This window comes from Epinephelus moara, chromosome 5 (genome assembly GCF_006386435.1).
Source record: "Epinephelus moara isolate mb chromosome 5, YSFRI_EMoa_1.0, whole genome shotgun sequence".
Lineage (NCBI taxonomy): Eukaryota > Metazoa > Chordata > Actinopteri > Perciformes > Serranidae > Epinephelus > Epinephelus moara.
Genome location: NC_065510.1, coordinates 41,643,077 through 41,668,135, shown reverse-complemented (window position 1 = coordinate 41,668,135; position 25,059 = coordinate 41,643,077). Strand labels below are relative to the sequence as shown.

Genomic DNA, 25,059 nt, shown 5'->3' with positions numbered 1-25,059 from the left:
AGAGATATTAATGCATGTGGACCATGCACTTTTATCTTTAAAACAACATAGCCTGAGTCAGAATAAAACCATACAAGGCCTACATTACATTTTGAATATATTTGTTCAGCTTTAATCTGACAGGAACAAAACACAGAGGCCAGACACTGAGGAAGAAAAATATCTCTGAAGATTTAAAAAATATCTAGATGAACAACATAGAGGCTGGATTGCATGCCCACAATCTGATCCGGTAATAATGTGGTTGGTGATTTACACTTGAAAAGAAGTGAAAGTTAAAACACTGTAAATTTCAGATTTTAGATATCTTGGCTCAACAGTATTCAGTGGTTTAATTTCAGTTACGTCTACAAATTTAAATGTAAACACAGCCGCTGAAATGCTGTTAAAACACCCCAAGACTATATGTCACTTTTAAGACCTCATTCTGCAGCTGCACCACGCTCTTGCTCACTCTGAAATGTTAACATGCAATCTCCAAAACTCAAAAAAATTCTGTTCCAATCACATCATGAGTGATAGAGGTAATTATATAGTGATCCTGTGTGTCTAAAGCTTTAGTGATTTTTACAGTCTAAACTGAGATTACACATTATGTGCAACAACAAACCTTTTAGTGGAACTGTTCTAACAAACTTACAGCTGTATTGTTTGCATAAAGTCACAATATTATTAAAAAAACCAACAACAAACAGCAGGAAGTTTGCTGATCTGGTGGGGAGTCTGCCGGTCGGTGATCAGACCCCTGGCGCAATCAAACTGCTAAGCTGAAACATTTGGCGTTCTAGTTAACGTGCTGCAGTTGTTCTTCTTTTTCTGTGTTTATCGGCAGCTCGCAAACCGTACTGTATTATCTACCGTACTGCTATTTATAGGCTATGATTTCATTATCTGAATGACACATAATAAATGTGTCCCATTATCAGCTGATCATTTATTGGCCCAACATACATTGTGCATCCATCGTAACTTTTAAAAACAAAACTAATTTTGATTCTGATATACATTAAACCTCTGCTAGTTAATGTGCTTCGATAGGCACTTTGATTGGGCTCATTCAAAGAGTTACCAGAGTAACTGACCCATGGTATGAGTTATCTCTAACTCTATATTACAAAACCCTGAGTTTCCCTCATCTCAAGGTTAACAAATTCAGTTTTTATTTTAACCCACTCTCTAAAATGGAGCCCAGGTGTCAGAGAACACCAACAAGGCGGGAAAAAGACTTCTAGCTGGTAAACAGTGTAGATTTCAAAATATCGGCTTTGCAAATGATTTATGAGAAAGGAGATGCATTCAACAGGTTTGTTCGAACCCCAAGGATAGACACAATGCGTTTGGTGGGTAACACTGAAGGTTTACAGAAACTTTATTTGTTTACAAAAAACTCAATAGGGGAGGTTTAATTGTTGGTCTTCAACAGGATGTGAACTCCGGTCTCCTGCTAAAGAATCAGATGCACCACAGGCCTGTTTACTAGTTCATCCAAACAGAACTGTTACCCCAAATACACTGAGTTCTCCAGAGTGCATCCAGAGGGATTCTGGCCTTGACTCAAAGTGTTATAATTTGTGACAGCAACAACTTTACAGTAGAGAAGAATGGAGGAAAAGTTCAGTGTGTCTTTGAATTCCCACACTTCTGTTTCTCTAATCTGATCTCTAACCTGGTTTTTAGGTATAAAATCTGAAGCATGGCTGAAAATATCAGAGTAGATGAAGATACCAGATATGAACATATATAACTGTTTACACTCCACAGTAGTAGTAGTAGTAGTATCCAGGTAAGTTGCTTTGTAGTGCTGCCCTTCCATGCACTACCTTTTGCAAACAATTTCACTTGTGCACTTGGTGTGAAACTGGTGAAAGGTTTGGCTCAGTTTAGGCACAAAAACCTTTTGGAAGGTTAGTGAACAATCACAGTAACAAACCAATATTTGAGAAATGAAAGTGAGAAGAAAATATAAAATAAACAGTGTCAGTCTTTGTTGACCCATCTCCCTCCACCCCACGTCCTCCCTCTGAGCCATTTCATTAACAACTTCACATCTCAACCTTTATTCCTGACAGACAAGAGCCATAATTCATACGACCACTTGAGGTCATTGTCATGAAAACATAAACAAAAGTCATTTTCAGTCAAAAATGCAATTGTTTTTTATCAGAGTGCAGTCTATGTAAAAGTGTTGATTAATGTCTCTGTGTGTTTATATAGAATAACATTTAAAGGCAGGCATGTTGAATATATATGTATGTTAATATACTGTATGTGGTAACTTGTTGAAAATAACCCATTTTTGTGGTAGATTTTTAGGCTGTCCATTTATCCCATACTTCAAGATTCAGTGTGTAAGATTTAGGGGGATTTAGTGGCATCTAGTGGTGAGGACTGCTGAATGAAACCAGCTGAAACTTCTCCCAGTTAGGATTCCTTCAGTGATCATTGTTCAAGAGCCATAAGTGAGCCGCATTATCCGCAGAGGTCTCTTCCTCCTCAGACAAATGGTCAAAACATTGAATAAAGTAGTTTCACATGACAAATAAATGTTTCTCCTATGCTGATCAGCACGTTGCAGAGCAGACTGCTTGGGACATCTTTCCTTGTTTACTCCCATTAGTGTATTGGTCGTGATTGCAGCCATCCAAAATACGTGGGTTGTGCAAGAATTACTGGCTTTTGATTACATGGGACACTGGGATGAATTTGGGTGCATTACTTTTTGTGGGATAGCGTACGAACAGTTTATGAGAACAGTTTGCACAGAGCCAGCCCAGCGCCTGCTAACATTTGCTCACCATTTTTCTGATCCAGATGAGTAGGAGGTTTATACCATGGGCCGAATTACCCACAGAGGTCTCCTCCTCTCTATAAATATTTTAAGTGACACAAAACACACACAGTGACAGCAGCTAAAATACCTGAATTCATTTGACTGTTCTTGTAAAAATATCAATTATTTTTTGGCGCTCCAGTCATGTGATTAATAGAGAAGTATGCCCGGTCACTCAGAGTGAACTCTGACCTTGCTGAAGCCGAAATGAAGTTTATTAAAGCCTCTACTGCAGAGCCAATTTCCTTGGAACATCTGCAAAAAAAGGTCAAAAACAAAGCTATCCAAATCTGTACAAATTGCTCCAGGTAGCACTGACTTTGCCCAATGGATCCGCTACTTCAGAGAGAAGTTTTTCAGCTCTGTGGAGAATTCAGAACTGGTTTTTACCATGAGCCGAATTATCGGCTTAAACGAATTAAAGGTCTCTTCTCCAGAACAAGCAGACCTGGTGATTTAAACTGGTTAAATCCACACTGCATGTCGCGGAGAGGCTGCTAACTACGTGAAAACATAAATGGCCCTGTCTAGAGCCAGTGTCTGGTTTGTCCGTTCTGGGCTAAAGTAGAAACATTATGGTGCAACATGGTGATCTCAGTAGACAAGGAGCGGCTCTCTGTGTAGATATAAATGGCTCAGGTAATGAAACAGCGGTTCTTATTTTCAGGTGATTATAAATGAAAGAAAACGCACTTATTATATAATATTCCATTTCAGTCAATATATCCCTCTTAATCCTACACACTGGTCTTTTAATTTGCTCTTCTGAAAAGGAACTAACAAGATGTTGGTCAAAATTTATGATTTTAATAGAAAATGAAATTATACCAGAGGAAAAGTGAAGAGTGATCATTTCTACATTTCTCTCAGTGGTTGACATGTTTGGGAGCCATTCTGTAGTAACTCCTCATCACTTCATTATAACTCCATGGATATTTAATGATAATTACCATGTGGTCATTGCAAAAATGATATGAGTCCATGAGCAGAAATGGAAGTAGATACCTTGACATCTTCAGCTTCACTTAAACCAGACGTTGATCACGTCTTGGGCATTTATCATGTTGTGGGAGAAGCTTTTCAGCTAACCAGCTAGCTTCTAACTAACAGCACAAATAACAGCTTCCTGGTGAAAGAAAATAGCAGACTTGAGTTCTTAAAAGCATACACTATACATAACAAGAACCACATTATTACTGCAATTAATATTGTTAATATTATTCTTATTACTATCATTATTAAACACTAAAATGCAGCCAGGCACAAAGCTTCAGGCTGACAAGTTCATTTGAAAGAAAAAACTCAAAGTGACATGCAAACGTTCTCGTCATCCTCTCATCGTCCTTCTTGTTTCCGTTGCCATCATCAGTGCAGTATATGTATTAAAAGGAAGGTCTTTGTTCACAGTTTCTTGTCCACCTCACAGCAGTGAGAGCTCTTATTGGCTCAGGTTTCAGTATCAGCAGCTGCCATTGGCTGAGCATGGAGAGCTCTGATTGGTTCTCAGTCTGTTTGGCATATCATCCAGTTGGCTTCAGAACTCGTATGACAATACTGTGTGCATGTGCGCGTGCCAATGTTAGGGTAGAGGTGTGGATCATGTTTGATAATGTCGTCAGTGTGTCTGATGTATAGGTGATCAGGAATGTGTTTTGTGTCTGTATTGGTGTGCTGACCTATAGACAGGGGTGGGCAGTATTTCTCATATGTTTTTGAAGTACTATATTTGTATATTTGTATATACTACTATATACTCCACCAATTTAGTCCTTATCAGCATGATGAAATAGTCGTCTGTGATAGTCTTCATGTTATCTTATTTTAAGGTTGTAAACTAGAATTTAATTTAGAAATATAAAATGTAAAGAAACATGCATCTAATTTTTCCGTTCAATCTTGAGGGATAAAAAACTGTCTTGGTAAACATTTTGTTTGTCACTATCTTCTCCTTGATCCTGTTTTTATGTTATGAGAATAAGGGATTTCCCATAGACTGTAAAAATAATAGATGTAGCTACCATGACCCCCATTGGTTTGTAGACTAACATTTTGAAGAGTCTGGCATTTCGGACGTCACCATCTTTGCTTTTTGGAGCCAGAAGTGACCATATTTGGGTGAGAAGCTGGAGCTGGAGGAGTGCGGGGTGAATCTGAAGAAGCAGAGGATACTATCAGCATCCTGTCACTCTAGTGGCCCTGCTGTTATTAAGCTTAACTTTAAGCCTTAATAAAATGTAAACATGTGAGTTCTATAAAATCCACCCCCTGTACAGTTGTCATTAATGTTGAAATTAACTATAGAGACCAAAACTGTTTTTACACCAGGCTGTAAACATGTTTATTTCTGCTATAAAGGTAGGCATTTTAACATGGGGGTCTATGGGTACTAACTGGCTCAGGGGTCAGCAACCTTCACTATCATAAGAGCCATTTTTGACCAAAAATAATCTAAAAATCTATCTGGAGCCACAAAACATATTAAGCCTTATAATGAAGGTAACACAGCCTATTAAATCTAAATTAGCCTGTTACAAATAGGTCTAACCACCAGGTGGCTATTTACAATTATTTGGAACTTTAACTTTGCAGAGTTGGCTGTAAAAGCAAACAAATCTCTTCACGCACAATGAAACTGCTTTCTTCCAAAACTTTCCCATTTTTGGATTGGAATCCATAGCTAACCAAGCTAGGGAGACTAAACACTACTGTAGCCACCGCTATTGAGATTTGGCAAAAAGTAGAGGAAGAGGCACTGGGCTGAAGACGACTGACGCATATTTTAGTTGCTGAAATGTTAAAACTTGTTTTTATTCAGTGTATAGGCACATTTTTACATTGGAGAAAGTCAGAATCACTTTAAGCCTACATCACTGATAAATCAAAATGAAAATGTTAAAAAATAACCATCATTGCCTACCCCTGGACTGAAGCCAGCCTCCAGTGGCCATTAAAAGAACTGCAGTTTTTGGCATTTCCATGTTGGCTTCATTTTTCAACCCTGAGGTTGCTGATTGGGATTTCCACATAAGGTCAAGTTTGACTGAAGCTAACGTTCCTGTAACAAAGTGGTGCCTACCTGCATACAAAGTCAAATTAGATGAAGCTCAAACAGGAAGAACAAACATGCCAAAGGTGTCAGACAACGGTTGCAAGGTATAAGAGGATGATTTTTTTTATAGCAGAAAGCGTGGGCTACAAACTAGCAGCACAGATAGAGTCTGATAGATGTGGGCATTTACCAGTTAGCCTTGTGTGTTATTCCAAATATTAGGGGTGTAACAAAACACCTATCTGTGTTGAGCTGTTCTGTAAAAAGGGTTTTGGTTTGGTACCTATTACAAACCCGATAAAAACTTAAACTATCCGAATACATTTGGAAAATAAAATATCCATCTTGAACTGTGTTTAACGTAATGTTCTCAGTGCCACTGCACTCAGCAAGGCAATCCACAGGACGGAACATGCAACATGCTGTCTGCCCCACCCACTCAGACTATTCTACTCCTGTGAGACACTCTGGGAGGCAGCTACGCTAAGCTTGCTTGATTTAATATGATTAGTAACACTATTACCAGACCAGAAATAGAAGATCCTCTGATATCCTACAGGTCTGGAGTTTGGAGCCACTTTGGTTTTGCTTTCAATAATGAGGACAATGGTGAGAGAGAGGTGGATAAAGCGACACAAAAAAAGCTTATACTTAACAATAGGTTGGGAATACTTCAATTCATGATGACAACATCCCAGTGTGTCAAACGTGATCCCTGCACCACATTTAGGCAGCCATTCTGATTCAAACAGAGCAAAAGAAATCACTGCAAGGATTGGTATATTTATAATTACAGTTATGAGACTTGACTCTGTAGAGTAAATGTTATGAACATGCCTAATGTAACTGAGCCCTGTTACAATATTCGTTCATGAATCCATTCCAGAAATAATGTAATTATTGAACTGTACAAACAACAAAAGCCAAAATGATGATGTCAGTTTTAAAACATTTGCAAAAGGTAAAAAAGGGAAAAAAGGAAATGTCTCTGGCATTTCAGAAACAAAGTTGTTTCCCTTGTTTGTATTTGTTTACAACTACAATCCATATTCTACAAGGAGCTGTTTATGTTTTATTTGCTGTCAAGAAGACACCACAGATGATGAGGTACAGCTCCATCATTGTTCATAGTAAATAAAAAAATCATGCTTTATGATGTTAGTTTTAATAAATTAATGAATTAAAATAACATAAAATTAAAAATTAAAAAAAAAAAAAAAATAGAAAACCAAGGACATTTATCTGGCATTTCTATATTTTAGCTGTATTGTATTGAATTGAACAGTTAATTTTCTGAACCGTTACACCTCAACCAAATATCATGAAATACTCTTTCTATTCTGCATCATGTTCCACCATCATCCATTTCCTCAGATCATGTGAAAGCTTAACCAGGAACATGGGCTGATAATTAGCCTCAGCTAGACACCCTGCATGAATAATTTGCTGCATTTCTTATTTTATCCGTGTTACAATATTTATCTGTGTTGTTGACCCTGTTCAACAAAATGTGCACTGAGTGATCATTATCAATGTGTGTTTTGGCAGAGCAGTGCTTCAGAATTCTTAATCAAGCATACTGCTGGCTTCAAGTCAAACACACTTAGTCAACTGAGTGAGGAACATATGACATGAGAACATGTCAGTGGGACGCATAAAGTACAATGCACAATTTACTAATATTAGCAAATGTAAGCACAGTATAAATTTCCTGACAGAAGCCAAGCTGTGTATTTTTCTACAACAAAACTATTCATGGCCAGATCACCACTTATTTTACAATTTCTATCCTCTCGCCCCTCCTCTCCTCCTCATGCCCACAGTGAAAATATTTTGACATCATCTGCATATTGTGAATGACAGAATCATAACTAATATCTTAGCTGGTAGTGAGCTGTTTAAAACACTGATTACAGCAGATATGTTTCTGGCTCATTTACAAGTTTAACCAACACAGCTTGTCCACACTTGCAAAGTATTTTCATGCTTCAAGTCTTTTTTCCTTGAAATTTTCCACATCACTACAGTGAATTTGCACTAGGCTGTGAGCAATACATTCCACCCCCAGCTTGTCAAATATGGAAGCTTGGTAAGTGGCCCTATGCTTCAAACTATGATGCTCTAGGTTCACCTCCAGCGTCACTTTTGTAGGTGTCAGTGTCATTTTCTGCTCATTACATGCTACGATACATTTCAAAATAAAATTGCGTTGTCAAAGAAAATGTAGGCTTTGCCACTTAAGTACTTTAGCTTTAGGCAACAAAAGTACTTAGGCTTAAAAAATAGATAATGGTGATGTCTGTTCCAGTAAGTTATCAAGTATGCAATGTGTGACAAACACAAGAAAGTATGTTATTTGGTTTAAATAAACTCAAAGTTGACTTTTGCCGTTGCATGGTACACAAACATTGGTCTCCTGGATGAAAGTCCTGTGCAGCACCCCTTGCTTCCTCTTTCCCTTCCACTTTTCCCACTATTCGTGTTTGGTGTGATAAGACCTTTAAGGCTCATTTATACTCCCTTCACGTACAAAAACAGATACGTCCCTTTCAAACATTGTAAACGTCACTGCCCTCATACTTTCATATTTCCTTTATGATGGCATAGATACAGCCAACAGATTTCACTAGAGGGCGGAGTCAGAAGTTTCACACAACAACAAACGAGGCGACGGTGAAGGAGGTTATAATACATTACCTCTCAATGGAGGTAGCGCTATAGACGGTGGTGGCCTGCAGCCATTATATACATCCTAACATGTGGACGGTGAACTCTTGTCGCTATTTTCACTATATATTTCTATATATTATTATATGTAACAGATTCATTCCGTTCTGCCATGATTGAAGTTTCTTCATCATCTCCTATGGTCATATCTCGCTTGAACTACGTTACACTGCCTCCATGATCTCCTGTGGTATTGCTCTGTTGTGTCCGTATCCATAAGCTTTCAGAGAACGTGCAAAAGTTAGATACAGAGTCTCCGTCTCTGTATCTAACATTGAACATAAATGAGCGCTTAGACACCACCACAATCTTATCTTTCTCTACTTGGTTTCTCACCCACAAACACAACCTCATGTTTACGGATAAGGACTCATTCCAGGTCCAGTGATTTTCATTTGTGGCTGACTTGACTCTAGGTAATATCTTATCTAACAACGGATATAAAGAAGCTGTATAACTAACTTCAAATGATCTCTAATAGTTATAATACCCTTTTGCCATATGCTACCTGACTATCATATGGTATGAGAGTTGTGTGCTTCATACAGCCAAAACAATAATTTTGCTAAGTGTAAACCAGAGCAACATATAAGCTAGTGAGTAAAAGTCATTTACAGCTAAAGTTAAGGTAAGACACTACAAAATGTATTAACAGGACACTGTATAACTCGTAAGCATAGTAGTTACACTGACAGCTAAGGGCTAGCTTATTAAATGGAGGAGTATATTTGTGTCTGAATACTTGTAACATTTATCTTTTTTGCCTTTTGTTTGAACATTTAATCCATCTATAAGTGATGTATAATAAAAAGCCCCAAGGTGTAGGATTTAAGTCTTTCAAACTATTGTGATGGTTTGCATTTTTTTTGTAGAAACATTAGTAAATCCCCTTTACTGGTGCAGTCAACATTAGTGCTGTACCTGATTCAGAATTATGTCAGTCGAATCAGATTTTCCTGTTTCATACGATTGTTTGTTTTCAAGTTTTAACGGGGCTCAGCAGGATGTTTGGTGTGACAGCGGCATTCAAGTAATAAAGTAAACAAGCTAACACTGCTAACGATGGATTGGAAATGTGCAACATCATTTTTGGCCGACACTAGATATCAAACAAAAACTAGACTGTGTTGTATCAAGTATCTGTGAGCTCCCAAGCAGAAGAGAGAAAATAATGTTATTTTGGAGCCTTTTGTTGGAAAGTTTCTCCTCTGTGCACCTGCATTGCGCCTGCAACTGCCTATCTTAAAGAGTAGTGTGAAAGTCAAGAGCCCTCACTTCGCAACAAAATCTGTGGACCAACACATCCCCAGAAGTACATTGCACAGCACACTGACTAGCAAAAAACAAAACAAAAAAAACAACTTAACTTGAAACAATCTCAGTCAACTGACAATTTGAATCTCTGACTTTCAAACGGCAGCTCTCAGTGTTTGTGTTGCTTTCAACTCAGATATTCTCAGAGTCGCATTTGTTTGGTGTTTTTTGATGCTACTTCTAGACTTCACCAAGTCACAGATGATCAAATCCTACACAAAGGGCCTTTAAAATAAACTGTGATTATTTTGTATGATTTTGACTAATTTTTTGCCCATCCCTGTGTATAGTGTATGTTTTCATACCATTGGTTTTGTGTATGTGTGTGTTTGTATGGGTGTGTGTGTCAGTCCATGCATCTCTTGGGTCTGGTTAAAGTCTCTACTAATCAGGGATTTTCAGGCAGAAATAAGGAAAACAATTAAGAACAATAACATCATTATCATTATCTGCTATCACAATTACTATTATTCCATGGATGTGATTTTTCAGGACGTCAGTTTTTCTTCATAGCACTTGAACTCATTTAAAGCACGATTCTGCTATTATACCCACAATTCCTGATCACATCCCTGATTCATGTTGTTATTGCATCAACGTCAGCATCACTGTTGTCCTTATTTTCTAGAGCCTCCATGGCAAAAATCTATGAAACAACAACGTGAGTTTGTTTAGAAAAATGTCCACTGTGCTTGATTGTTTTTCATGAATTTGTAAATGACCAGCCATCTTTCTCGCTGATGGTCAAGTTATTCACTTCGTAGGTGGGCAGGTCTTTGCTAAAGCCTGACAGCCAAGTGGTGGGAGGACAACATCTGTCCAGTCTTTCTAGGCTAGATGTTAAAGAGCGAGATCAGGAGTCCTCAAAGAGATATGATTGGCTAAAACTCCGGATTGAAAATCGGGGCAGATCACCCACGGTGAGTGGTAATTGGTCACCGAAGGAGATGACAAGCATTTCCACTCACTTTCAGAGGGGTAGGGTGGATGTGTGTCGATTGGCTGTAAGGCACTGGCTCGGGTGTGGTCAGGAGAGATCAGTCATGCTGAGGCTCATGGGTAATCCTGGACGGAGGTAAGCCACTGGGACACGACCATTCTCACTGGTCGATCCTGTGATGGATAGACGAGCTTTGGAGCGCATTGCATCTGTGAATTTCATCTGTACAAGGAGAAAATATGTTAACCATGTTTTAATCATTAACACCAAAACTGAAATTAGATACACAGCTGCTCCTGGTTGACCAACTCTTCTGACAGAATATTAACTCTGAAGGGATGATTCATGGATTTGGGAAATATGCTTATTTGCCGTCTCTCCCAGAATGATGAGAGACAGGGGGAGCATAATTCCAAAAATGTTGAACAATCCCTTAAAATCTTAAATTACCTTGTGATAAAATGAGTAATGTGGTGACGGACTGTGCTGTAGAATAGAAATGTAACTCATCTTGATGACCCCTGAGAATGTGAAATGAAATATGAGCATACTGAATTAAAGTTAATATCACACCAGCTATCATCTTTGCATTTCCTTTGTAGACCTAAAAGATGCCTTTATCTAAGCACAGCACCATTTAGAAGTCTGGGCAGTATACTGCTGACTTTATTTTAGTATTCCAGCCCAGTGGCCACATAAAAATACTGGCATTGTACATTTCTTCAAACCACAAATACGTTACGTGTGTGTGTTTCATATGTATCATATCAACGTTTCTATAGTGACAAAGTATATGAAATGACTTTGTCACTGGTAGGTGGAGGGGATGGAGAATGGTGTGACAGAAAGGCAAGATGCCTGCCAAGCTGCAGACCACTGTTTGAGACCAACAAACAACAAAACTTTTTTTTTTTTTTTCTTTAAATAAGTCATCGATGAGTGTCCTGCTCATGGATGTATTAAGAGAACTGAATACATCATTGGAGACAGGACCCTGTTTATTCCTATGAAAGTTGCTCAGTGGTGCATGAAGCCAAAAGGCCCTCTTTCCGTGGTATAGTCTGTGGACACTCCTTTCTAAAGTGTGTTTAACACACCGGCGAAACAGCCAGCAACAAAGCAACGCCTTCTGCATTTTTGAAAACGACACGCCCTCCCGGAAATGTGCGCTCCCCCTTTTCTCGTCCGCAAGGAAACAAACACACAGAGAGCTTGAAAATGGATGCCGAGAGATTTAACTCCTTTTTATCAAACGTGTGCTCAGTCCACAAGATTGTGGAAATGAAGGACTTACAGCGACTTGAGCCATTTTGTACCGCTACACGTGTTTCTAGTCGGACTATGTTTACGAGCACAAGAGTTCAGCGAGCCACCGAAGGACCGCCCTGCATATTTACTATTGGTTGTGCAACGTAGGGAGTTTTTTTAAACTCTGAAATTGTATCTGCTCATCTAAACACAAAATCAGGGAGAAAGTCATCAGTCTTTAGTTAAGCAAAGCATCTAAAGACTGGCTTGTGAGTCTATCCGTGGTATGAAATTACCTGGAAGATCAGTGCTGCTTCCACATCACTGGGCCCATAGAGCAGGCGCACTACGGACTTCCACTGGCCGAGCCAGCTACTTCAGTTGCTACTTTTTTAGTTCAGTGCTAACTTCAATGGGGATAAAATTATTTAATCTTGGCGTTCTTCTAGACTTTGACCCAGTGGATTAAATCTTTATAATGGGATGAGTCACGTAGTGCTCAGAAGAATGTATATCTACTGATTTACAGACATCTCTCTCCCAATGTAAGTCTATGGGAAAAAGTCTTTTTGAGCCCAATGGCATCACAGATGTAATTCCTCTGTTTGGCCACTATGAAAATTGGCTTCAAAGCCCTGCAGACTTTCTGAGAGTCTGGGGTCGTGCTCACAAAAAATTCTGAGTATTCTCAGAATGATCACAAACATCCTGAGAATACTCTCAGAAGGCTCCTAACTTTGCCTATTAAATTTTAAGTAAGGAGTCCTCGCTTAGGAGCGATTAGGAAAATTCTCAGAGCAATTCTGAGCAAGGAAAGGACAGAAACTTTTACCTTAGTGATGAGGTGTGGTTGACCCCATTGCTAGGTGTGATGCATTCCTTTAACAGATGTGACTGGCTGTCACAGGCACACCCTTTTGTGAGCCTGCAAGGTGTGGACACCTATTGGAAATGAAAGGAACTGCTAAATGTAAAAGTGTTGTCATTGTCAGTGTGATCACTCTGCTGATGGAAGGTTGACACAGACCAGTCATCACTGCTGCACCTTTGCATTTTTCCAGTTTTCCAAAAATATTAGTATTGTGATCATTTTATTTCTTATATAGCAATGTTATAGCATTAATGTGTGTGTATCCCTCATGACATCAACCACACATATTATCCGTGCACCATCTAATCTGTAGCATTTCATTTACTCACTGCCATCCAGCATCTGGAGAATATTTCTCCAACCACTTTGTCTTTCCACCATTTTCTCCTCTGATTAAGAAACTCTTATTCTTCTTAAAACAGTTTTTCACCTTAGGAGCTCTTTTAAGAATTTTCTTAGAATTTCGTCACCAGCAGCAACTCTTTGTACTGGGAAGGTTTGTGAATATTGCCCCTGGTCCAGCTGCCTTTTAGGATCAGGGACTCTTCGTTGTCATTTGTCATTCCAGCCATGCAAATACATGAAGAGAACAAAATGTAGAACTCAGGTCTCTGTGATCATTAAACAATAAATTATAATAATACATCAAAAAACATCAAACATGGGTGTTTTGTAGCGACTTGTCACTGTTTTCCAGCAGAGACAGTGCCATGAAAAGCAGTTGTTGTTTTTTTACAGAGACATCACTGCTTTTCTAGCAGGTAATGCGCACCCCAAACCGAGGTGCACATTACCTGCTAGAAAATTTATAGCCAGAACATGATCTTTTCCTAACTATAACAAATGGTTTTTGTGCCTAGACCTAACCACACGTTAACAAGACTTAACCAACGTACCCACTACATAATAACATACAAAGGTAACATATTCGTGGTTTGAAGAAACATACAATGCCAACATTATTCTGTGAATTGGGTATTATTGGTCAGACTATACATGCACTGGCTAAGTTGTTAATTAATCACTTACTGAATCGTTGCCACCAGATGTCCAACTGACTAATTTATTCTTATACAGTGTTGCTATGGCCTGTGTGACTCAGACTTACATTACATGAACAACAGTGTGGTGTCATCAGGTTTTAGTGAATAGATGTTTAATTCCATATTCTTTTATAGTTCTCAGTGTGTGAAAACACAGTCTTAGACATAACAAACATTGAGATCCTTTCCTTTGACACTTATACACCATTGATACTGACACATTGACCTGTTGAATGGGTAAACAAACGTCAGCCGACAGTTCAACACGGGCAGGAGGCTGCCAGCTTTGTTTAGGTGCTGTTGCTACCAAGACCCGAAAATGATTCAATGATATGGACGTTCAAACGTCATTTAATCAACAAGAGAATGTGAGAGAGAGGGGAGAGAGATGGAAAAAAGAAAGATAGTTGAAAGAAATGGGAAGCACATGAGAGTGGGCAATTAAGACAGAGGTAATCTGGTGATTATTCAATGGAATTATGTGGCTAATCAGTGAAGTGTATGGAAATACACTGCAGACTGTAGTCTCTGCAAAAAGGTAGACGCACGGTGACAGCTAGCTCATGCTATTGGGTCCAATACAAGTCCAGTGCTGATTTAGTAGACCCACCTCTGCTGTCTAAAAGGGGTATTAGTCATAGGTCAAAGGTCAGTTGTTGGGGATGCTGCAAATCAATGAGCAGAATTGCTTAATAGAAACATTGCATTTTGAAAGAATTTCACACCAATGTAATAAAGTCACTTGATGTTTTTAGACAAATAAAACATTCCTGTTTGGTTATTTTATCCAGAAACACTCAAACATTGATTTCCAAGAAAATGTACACTGGAACAATATATATTGTTTTTGTAATATAAAATTAAATATATCATGATATATCTTTCTACATCACCCACTCATTCTACAGCTCTTTGCAATGTGGTTGTCATTGCAGAGAATATGTTTATCTTCCACACACGCACGCACGCAAGCACTCGCCCACCCACACACACACACACACGCGCACACACAGTGAGAGATAGAGAGAGAGAGAGAGAAAGAAAGAGAGACAAAGACATACAAATGAAATTATTTTAAATCTATAACATTTCCTGAAGCCACAAAATGCAGCAAGACAAACTGAAGCATTATGTAATAGATGAATGGAGAGTGTGTGTGAAAGCAATGTATCGGGTTATGTTTGTATGTTGCAGTATGGCTTAAAGTGTAGAGAGACATTTGAGGCAAATCAAATCGTTGAAGAAGGAACATTGACATTATGTGAGCATGAATTCTGGTTTGGAGGAAAGAAACTAAGAAACATTAGCCCCTTGTTAAGAATATATTGCTATGGCGACCGACGCTGCCACAACATCTTTGTTTGAATGAGCTTTTGTTGCACTGAATGAGATTTTTTTGTTTTCAGAAATAATTGGTTACAACTATAGCCATTGTTCCCTGAAGGAGAGAAATGGAGTACAGTACATCAGTACATACGCTATAGTATATCATGTCTTCATGGCCTGACTAATAATATGTCGCACCTCAGTCATCTTCAGGAAACAAATTATATTTATCATTTCATTCCCTTTCAGTTGATTCACTTGGTACAACACATAGTATGGGACATACAGTCACCCTGCAGAACAGCCATGGAGAAGGCAAATTTCCAACACAAGTGCATTGTAGACCAAGCAATAATTGTTTCATCTAAAAGGCAAACACAACCATCCCAACTGACATCTACTGTAGCTGCTGCACAGTTATCGCCCACTGATTCGCCTTTTAGCAACTTTTTATGATGTTGCCTTTGCTTCTGGGTGAGAAGGCCCTGACACCACAACGCAATGAAGCCAGAAAAAGCCCCTGCTTGGAAGGGTTTTTCCCCAAACTGTCAAAACTGACACATAAATGGTCACATGAACAATCTCTGTAACACTGGCACAGCAAACAAGGTATGCAACTCCTCTGCTCCACTGATGCAAAAGTTGTTGGGCAAAAGCTCAAGACCTTAAATACAATGCACCTATTCAGTAACCTCAGGTACTTATGATGCATTTTGATGTAGCGTTACATTGAAATTATTTGAAGCTAACTGAGTGCAAGAGGGACGCACAGACCCTCTATTTGGAAGCAAGGAGCTGTGAAGTATCATTTAAAAGAAACCAGAAAGAGCCTCAAACACTAATGTCAAGTGCAATGATGAACATTAGACCTTAGGTGTTAAGTCTAACAGAAAAGAACAGAGAATTCTCAGATCAACTAACGCTGAAATGATCTCACATTTGAGCCACCAGGAGCTGGTGCACCCTGCAAAAGATAGTGTAAGTGGAAAGTCCCCACTTGTCTTCAAAACTGCAAAATGTCTGCTGTAACAACTTTTGTTGTTTGTCCCACACAACTGTGTTGTTGACACAGTTGACACAGTGATGGCTGTCATAACCGAAACTGTAACAAATAACGCATTGCATCTGTTCTGTCTGTGCATGCTGAGTCTGTGCTTGTACATCACTCGTGGAAACCACTTCAAGCCAACTGACCTGCAGCAACACAAGGAGAGAAGCTGCTGCCCTCTGGTGAGCAAACTGAGGAAGGCATTACTGCAATTGACCTGCTGTGTGCTGAGCATAAAAAGCAGTGTTTACTAACTTAAAGTCCATTTTGCGCAAGTAAAAAAGTGCATTTATGTGCAAAAGAAGGAATTGTGAGTTTGTGTTAGGGGATGCTGTCCATGTTTATCCTGATCTTGCTGAGCAGGGCTGTCAATAGACTTTCTAGGAGCGGTTTCACCAGATGTATCAGTCTGATCAGTGTGTAGCATGAAGACAGGGCACAGGGCCCAAACAGAGTCTGTCTACTCCTGGTAAATTTTCTCCAGCTGTATTGTCAAAAACCAGTCTGCCCCTGGTTATGGGAAGCATAGCCTGGCTAACTGACCAAACCCACTAAGCTACATAAACACCAATCAGCCAGAACATTAAAACCACTGACATGTAAAGTGAATGACATGTATCATGTCATTACAATGCAAAGTTCTGCTAGGAAACCTTGGTACCTGGCATTCATGTAGATGCCATTTAACATGTGCCACCCATTCAAATTCAGTTGCAGACCAAGCAAACCCCTCATGGCAATGGCACTCCCTGATGGCAGTGGCCCCCCCAGCAGTACAACACGCCATGCCAAACAACAAAAACTGCTCAGGAATGGCCCAAGTAGCCTGACAAAGGCCTCAACCTGGCCTCCAACCTCGCCAGATCCCAATCTGAATGAGCATCCGTGGGCCAGTGCCCCCACCTCACAATCCACAGGACTCCACGAATCCACCGCCAACGCCCTGGTGCCAGACACCACAGGACACCCCCCAGAGGTTTTGTGTCCATGCCTTGACAGGTCAGAGCCAAGGATGACCCACCATAGACTAGGGGTACCTCTGGGGCTGTGGCACGTCCCACAAATGCCTGATCAGACTGAGATCTGGGGAATCTGGAGGCCAAGTCAAAGTCTTGAGCTCTTTAAGGTTTCCTAGTCGAACATTGCATTGTAACAAGACGACAAATGTTACTCACTTCACCAGTCAGTGGTATTAATGTTTTGACTGATCAGTGCAAAGATACTGGCCACAAGTAGCAACCGTGACATGAGTTCATAGCTGTTTATTCCATCATAAAGTCAACTCTGACACTCCGTGTATGGGAAATAAAGAGGGAAACCTGTGAATTTTGACAGCTTCTGAGCCAGCAAAGGCCACATCCATTCCAACGCTAGTCTCTCAGCTACCTGACAATATAGGGAGAAAGAGGAATCCTCATCCTGGCTTAACAATGCAGGATGAGTGCCTGTTCATCTTCCAACAGACCATGCATGTCCAAGCCATGTCCAGAATGCCAGAGTCATCATGGCCACAAGTGTAGGTGCTCCTGGTGCTCTAACTCCAATTTGGTTAATCCCTAAAGAGTAACAGTGAACAAGTCAATCAAAGATTAACCAATTAATCTAACATTTGGTACAACGGTGCCCAAGACCTAGCGCTCTGCAGGTAGCCAACTTATCAAAAGAGACCACTGTTGCTGCCACCAACTGAAACATTAAAGCTGTTTCTAGCCACTGAGCTAACAAGCTGCGGCTCTCGAATCCTGTAGAGTCAGATGTTTTTAGCTTAGCATAAAAAGTGAGCAATGACTGTGGTGACTACAGTATAATTATAATTATGCAGCTTGGGCCATGAACCAAGGTCATTTGCCTCATAGACATGAATAGTGTCTTCAATCAGCCCATGCAGTGGTGTAATGTCCCATATTTTAAGTGTTGTAACGAGTGAATTGACTCAAAGGGAACAGTAGTATTATACTTTCATTTGTTCCATTAAGATGTCCAGTGTTTGATGATGCTACCAGTCAAAACCATCCCATCTTTAAATGAAATCATGGGGCTGCCAAATGAAAAGCTGACATTAAGACAGATGGAAGTGACTGGCCAATGAGTCAGTCTAATAAAGAGGATGATTGGCTAAGGAGAAAGGAAAATTTAAGAAAGGAGGATCAGGGAAGGAAAAAAGTAAGCAACAAAAAGTGGAGGTGGATAAGTGGATAAAAGGGACAGTAAAAGAGAGGACAGGAAAGAAGGAAGGAAGGAGAGGAGGTCAGAGGAGTGCAGAGAGGATAGAAGGTGTGGTTAAGAGGAGAGGTGTTGGGTATTGAGTGAACAAAGGAAAGGAGTATCACAGCCATATACAATTTGACCATATATGCAGTATTAACCAAAGCTCTATTATGGTCCCAATGTTACTTTTGTTTATCAAGACCAACTGCTGCATTCACATCCTGCCCTGGAAGTACAGAAAATCATACCACTCAGCAATGCCAGCCAGCCTCAGTGGCAACTTTTGTCTTATTGTAAGATTTTTTTAATAAGGAAAAAAAAATGTTCAGGGATATTAATGAAAACGTACTATTGAAAAGCATGACATGGCACGCCCATTTGTGGTTTTTAATTTCAGGACAGGTTATACTATTGACTGAGTATTACATTTGATACATTTATTAATAAACTGGACACAAAGCAGCTGTTCAGAGCACAGCTGAGCTATAATTTGGAGTCCCATTTTTTTTTCTTTGGACAGGACAAGGATATCACTGTTTGATCCTTGGGGGAAAAGGAAAACATATGGACTGGGCTGATATATGACATATGTCATTTTATTAATTTTGAAGGTGAACGTAGAGTGTTTGCCTTAAGGCGAGACATCCCTGGTGTTTTTTCATGCACTGGTCAATTTTGAGATTTTGCTTCTATGTCTTTTAGACTAATGGGAAGAAAACATCCAAAATACACATTTAGGACTTATTTTAGTTCAAATTCTGTTCTGGAAATGTACGCAAAAAGTGCATATTTACATAATAATGCCTTTTTTGCATATATGAACATAACATTTAAGAAAACTTGTAATACAAAAAAACACTAGTCTTAATGTAGGTAAACACCTGGGGAAGTTTTTCCTTATACTTTGAGCCAAAAATATCCACTTTGGTAGTACTTACACACCAAACTTTTCAGTTTTACTCCTATCTCTGTTCTGAAGGTTTTTTTTTCCAGAGGAGCATGTTCATATACAGTATTATTCATAGCCTGATTTATGCAACATTTTATTCCTTAAAACATGGTGATTTTTTTTTTTTGTGGCCGTTGACAGTACTTTCTGATTTATGGAGTGATAAAAAGAGATATTCAAAATCCCCTCTATAAAAACCTTTAGCTCTGGTATGACATCAACGTGAAACGAGAATTTTGCTTAGATTTCTGTTCTGGAAATCTTTTCCAATAAGCACATATTTACTCGCTAATGCCTAATTTGCATATTTAAACATAACATTTCAGAAAACTTATAATATTAAAACAATAATAAATCAACTGAGGAAGCTTCATAGTGGTATCTATTAGTTAAAAAGTTTATGCCCATTCATCTGTAGTGTCTCCCATTAATAGTCACTGCAGTGGTTAACATATTTGTTGCTATTTTGAATTAGGAGTCTAATCTTTTAAGATGTTCCTATCCTGTTTTTTGATCATCTCAAAGAATAGCAGGTATTTCAAATAATGGTGGGGTCTCAAAAGTAGCTTAAAGCTACGGCTTCAGTATCTCTTTTTAATAGAAATATTGTTTTCATTTACTAATATCTCCTCTTTGACTTTGCCTTTTTTTATAGTTGTGATTAAGCTGTGATTTTGATAGTTTTGATAGAAAAGAGAGGCAGTAAAGCTACTGGATGACACAGGACATATTGAGTTTCACTGATAGCAACTTAAAAAAACACAGGTAAAGAGAAAGCATGGGTTCATTTTTGATTATTGAGGCCCAGTGAGAATGCGGTTTGCCAATGAAGTTGCTATTCGTCACCATTATGCGAATGCAGCTGTTGTTCGATGGTATGAATGAATACCTGTTAGAAGTTAATTGTCTAAACACTGTCTATGACTGTGAGGTGAGGAAAGTTTTAGCCATCAATCATCACTCTCCTACCCGTCTTAGATCTTGACACTCTCAATGCCGTAAACGTTGTAGCCCTCTTTATAGGTGGCGTAGTTTGGCTGGTGGCTGGGGGACAGCAGGTTGAAGTTGGGGGCATGTTGAGGAGAAGACAGAGTGTGTGTGTAGTTTCCTGTGTGCTGGGGGGACGACAAGGTGTTGGCTGCCACCTTCATAACAAAAATAAAGTCATTGTTATTACTATACTGATTGTACTTTTGGAGGAATGATGACTAGGGTTGGGTACCAAACTCAGTACTTTTAAGAGCACTGACCAAATTATGTCAGTACTGCTAAGTGCTGATTCACATCAAATCAGTCAGCGCCAAATTTCAGTCCCTGCTAAGAGCGCATCTGAGTGAGAGAGCGTGCTGCATTCCAGCTGTGATGCAGCTGCTGGAGCCGATGGTGGCCACTCTTAAAAGTGAACAGCACAAAACCAGATTGCAGTCAGAACACGGCACAGTGGAGTCAGGTGGAAACATTCCCTGTGTGCACCAGCTCTGTGCAGGCTCAGCTATGTCTCATGTAACCATGACCCAAAGCATTTACTTACACATCCGAGTCTTTTTTTCCGACAGTAATGAGTATCTACATTTTGCAGTCCAGGCGGCGCAGGGTGAGTTGTCTCTGAACAGAGGCAGAGAACAGCACACTCTGCTCCAGTTTGTAATCCCACAGACTGTCCCTTCTTTTTTTGCCCAGCAGCTAGAAGTTTGGTCTCATTTTTTACAACCAAAATAAGACCTTTATTTTTATGGTAAGAGAGTAAAATACCAAAAAAGGAACTGTTAGGTAGCAGAGTCAGTTCAACTGTTAATGGCACCCAACCCTAATGATGACTCTTTAGCCATGTGACTATTATCTGCCCAGTTGCCAGAAGAAAATGTTGGTATTGTATGTTTCTGCAAACCACAAATAGCGTTACATTCACATGTTTCATAAGTATGATATCAACATTTCTAAAGTGACATAGTATTTGAGTTGAGGTGGAGGGAATGGTGGATGGTGTGTTACCTAGGCAAAATGCCTACCAAGCTGCAGACCACTGTACAGTACTGTATACCACTGTTCAAGACCAACAAACAACAAAGCTAGACAGTAATCACTGTGTTTCCAGCTGCTTTTTAGGCACCAAACGTGGGTGTTTTGTAGCAATCCGTTGCTGTTTTTCCTGCAGGTGTTGTGCCCCCAAAGACTTCTTTTAAGCCTAAAATATGTCTTTTATCTTTTTCTAACCCTAACCAAGTTGACTCAACCTAACCAAACTTTAACCACAGCACTGTTTAAACATTAAGTTTCGGTAATAATGTAGTGTATCTGTGGTTTGCAAAAACATACCATGCCAACATTTTTCTGGCAACTGGGTTGCCAGAAACTGCCAATACTGATTCAAGTGACAACAAAAGTTTGAGTTTGAGTACTGAAAGCACCAATAGTAGATAACTGCAAAAGCAATATGGGGTTTCATTACAACAGAGAGAGAGAGAGAGAGAGAGAGAGAGAGAGAGAGAGAGAGAGAGAGAGAGAGACAGAGACAGAGGTAAAGGTAGAGATGGCCTGTCTACACATGACAACATAGTCAACTTCTTTTTACAGTAATAATAACATTGTGTTTGTGTGTGTGTGTGTGTGTGTGTGTGTGTGTGTGTGTGTGTGTGAATAAGAAGGATAAAAAGACAGAATCGTGATAGAAACGCATAACTGACCACTTCATTCATTTGCCTAAATTCCAGTCAATGCAATAAAAAGGAAAAACAATGACTTAAATGTGTTTCTCTGCTCTGAATTCTATACATAATAAGGAAGATTTCTTTCTGCAGACTGTGTGCAAAAATATCAACCTCAGGTTTACCTGCAAGAACCTTGCCATTTGCAAGATCAACACGCTAGTAAGAAACCTAACTATCACCTACTTCCAGGAGAGGACAGGGACATGGAATTTCAGTGGGCAATGTTCAGAGCCTCAATTTGCAGAGGTGGCTGTAGAGAGTTAAATTCATACGTATGATAATCCCAAATATAATGCCAACCAGATTGCATCAAAATGATATGCTAAATAGTCAATGTGTGTAGCAAATATGCATGTGGCTGGTTAACAAAGTATAAAATAAAAAAAATTAGCTTGATGAATTTTGACACTGAGGTTCCACAGGCTCTTTTGACACACAAACACTTTTGTCTTTATAAGTCCAATCACCACCGGCTAGTAAGAAAAGGGGGTTTTGCATTTTCCCAAATTTGTGGACAGAGGTTAAACAAAAGTGAATACTGGACTAAATCCATCAGGTGGCCAGAAACACCTCTCCATATGAATGAAAGGCCAAGAACACACTAAGCAGCAGCAAAGAGCAGCCTGCAGTGAGCTACCGTGCCATGTCCATGGAAACATACAGCAGCTGCTCTGAGCTGCAGCTGTTTGATTCTGCAGCAAAGTGCGTCAAAACTAAAAGTTGGATAGAGTGTACCTTTTAAGGGCGAACTGAAGCCAAAGAATACCCACAGCCAATGAGTAAACAGGGTCACTGGACTCCTGTGACATGTTGACCTGTGTTACAAAGAGTTTCTTCCCACCTGAAACACGTGAATGTGCCTCCCGGCTGCAGAAGAATGCTGCTTAGTGTGTTTTCAGCCTAACTATTGGATATGTAAATAAGTAACTGTTTGTTAACAAATTTGCCATATCAATTTATCAGCTTATGTCAAGGTTGATAATATGTCAATGTTGTGTTCACAACTTGTTTCCATTGCTCTTGGGTTGGGGAAAAAAAAATATACTGGCCATATGAAAACACGGGTTTGGGTTGATAGAGAACCACAATCTGAAATTCCAGGCCAGGCACAAGTGTTTGATACAGATATAGACAACACAGCTCATATTAAGAAGTAGTTAGAAAAAAACCCCCAACACATTAACCTCTACATCTGCTAAAAAGATCCACTCATCAGCACACAAATTACTCCCTGTACTGGAGGAAGGCTTTGTTGTAGAACAGGAAAATAAGACAAATATAGATCTTCCCTTCATCTGCTTAAACCAAAAAGAAAAATGAATTTAGAGCTTGTATTTTCCAGTGTTAACACCTTGGTTAGCATCTCCCAGTAAGTAATGCAAGTGAAAGGTTATTTGGTTATGTCAACATGCTGTTGACTAACAAGAGGTAAACACGCCTAAAGGTTAGCTCTCCTCACACTGTGTGGTAATAACAGGATCATGGCGGACTCATTCCCAAGATGTTTTTGAGTGTGTAACTTTAATGATGTCATCTTTAGCCTACCTAAATAAGGTCAGTATCAAATGCAGAAAAGCATCTTCTTTTTTGCTTTATATTTGGTAAAGAGTAAGCTCCACAGATAGCTGTTCAAATCCCACAAGTCTCCTGCTGTCTGTACTATATTGTAAACGTATCAACTATATCAGCAATTAAGGCCCAGAGTTTCACTGTAAAGCTTAGGTGAGCAGAGACAAAATATAAAAACAACACCAATTCAGTTCAGTTAAATCTACTAAAAAACATTTTTTCAAGTAAACACATCAGTGGTCTTGATGGTGTGTGTGACATTAGTCAGCTTGGTAGAGACACTGTGGCTGGTGCTGGCCACTGTCTTTTAGCTGTGCTGCTGAAAAGACAGGGAGTGCTGACAGTGACTTCTTAAAGGAGCTTACACTTAGGCACTGCTGACCTCTTGTGTCTGGTTTAAATTTGGGTCAAGACTCCTTGTTGTGCATTTTAGATTTTCTAAACATAATCAGTGGCTAGTTTATTTGTGCCACTACAACTGCACTCTAAGAAATAAAGGTGCTAACTGGAGCCATACATGGTTCTTAAGCCTCCTAGTGGAGAACCCTTTTTGGTTCCTGGTAGAACCTTTTGTAAAGGGTCTACCTAGAACCCAACAAAAATGGTTATACCATCTGTGAAAGGTTCCACCCAGAACCCTTGGTAAGAGGTTCTACAGACAACTTCCTGAGGACTAATTGTTCCACCCAGAACCCTCTCTGGGGATACTATTCAGAACTTTGGTTTTACCTGCTATGGATGCTTACAAAGACCCACTTTAGATCCCCATTATAGTCCAAAGGTCCATCTAGAACCCATCCAGGGGGGTTCTACCAAGGACCCTTTTATATTGCAAGGGTTTCATCTAGAACCCAACAAGGGGTTTTACTAAGACCCTGTTTTATTCCAAGGTTTTCAAGTAGAACTACTCCAGGGATTTTGGCAGGAACCCTTTACATTCCAAGGAGGTCATCCAGAGCCCACCTAGGGGGCCATTATAATTAGTAAGTGACGACATTACCCATAGTTCTCTCTCCCAGTAACATAGCTTTAGTTTAACAGATTTGCCTACAGCCAAGGTAACCGACTGATGTGGTCCAGTGCAACTCACTACCTTTTCAGGAGGTGGAGATTCTACTACTACTACATCATTTACAATTATAACTGTGCAGTACAGTTGGGAACTGAAACACAGGTTTATATATACCAAACAAAATGCCAAATAGTGGGTACCCACAGAAGAAGAAATC

At 39.5% G+C, this 25,059-nt stretch overlaps 1 protein-coding gene across 3 annotated transcripts in view; it reads right to left on the bottom strand.

Moving 5' to 3' along the window:
• Positions 1-4,480: 4,480 nt before the first annotated feature.
• LOC126390011 (glutamate receptor 2-like) overlaps positions 4,481-25,059 on the bottom strand; it is a 100,351-nt gene continuing 79,772 nt past the window's right edge. For 2 of the 3 annotated variants that reach the window (XM_050044070.1, XM_050044071.1), the window contains exon 19: positions 4,481-11,082. In XM_050044070.1, the coding sequence (XP_049900027.1) occupies positions 10,948-11,082 (135 nt within the window). In that variant the 3' untranslated portion in view covers positions 4,481-10,947. Of the gene's footprint in view, positions 11,083-20,522; positions 20,699-25,059 lie in introns of all 3 variants that reach the window. The other variant, XM_050044069.1, reaches the window with a different exon arrangement.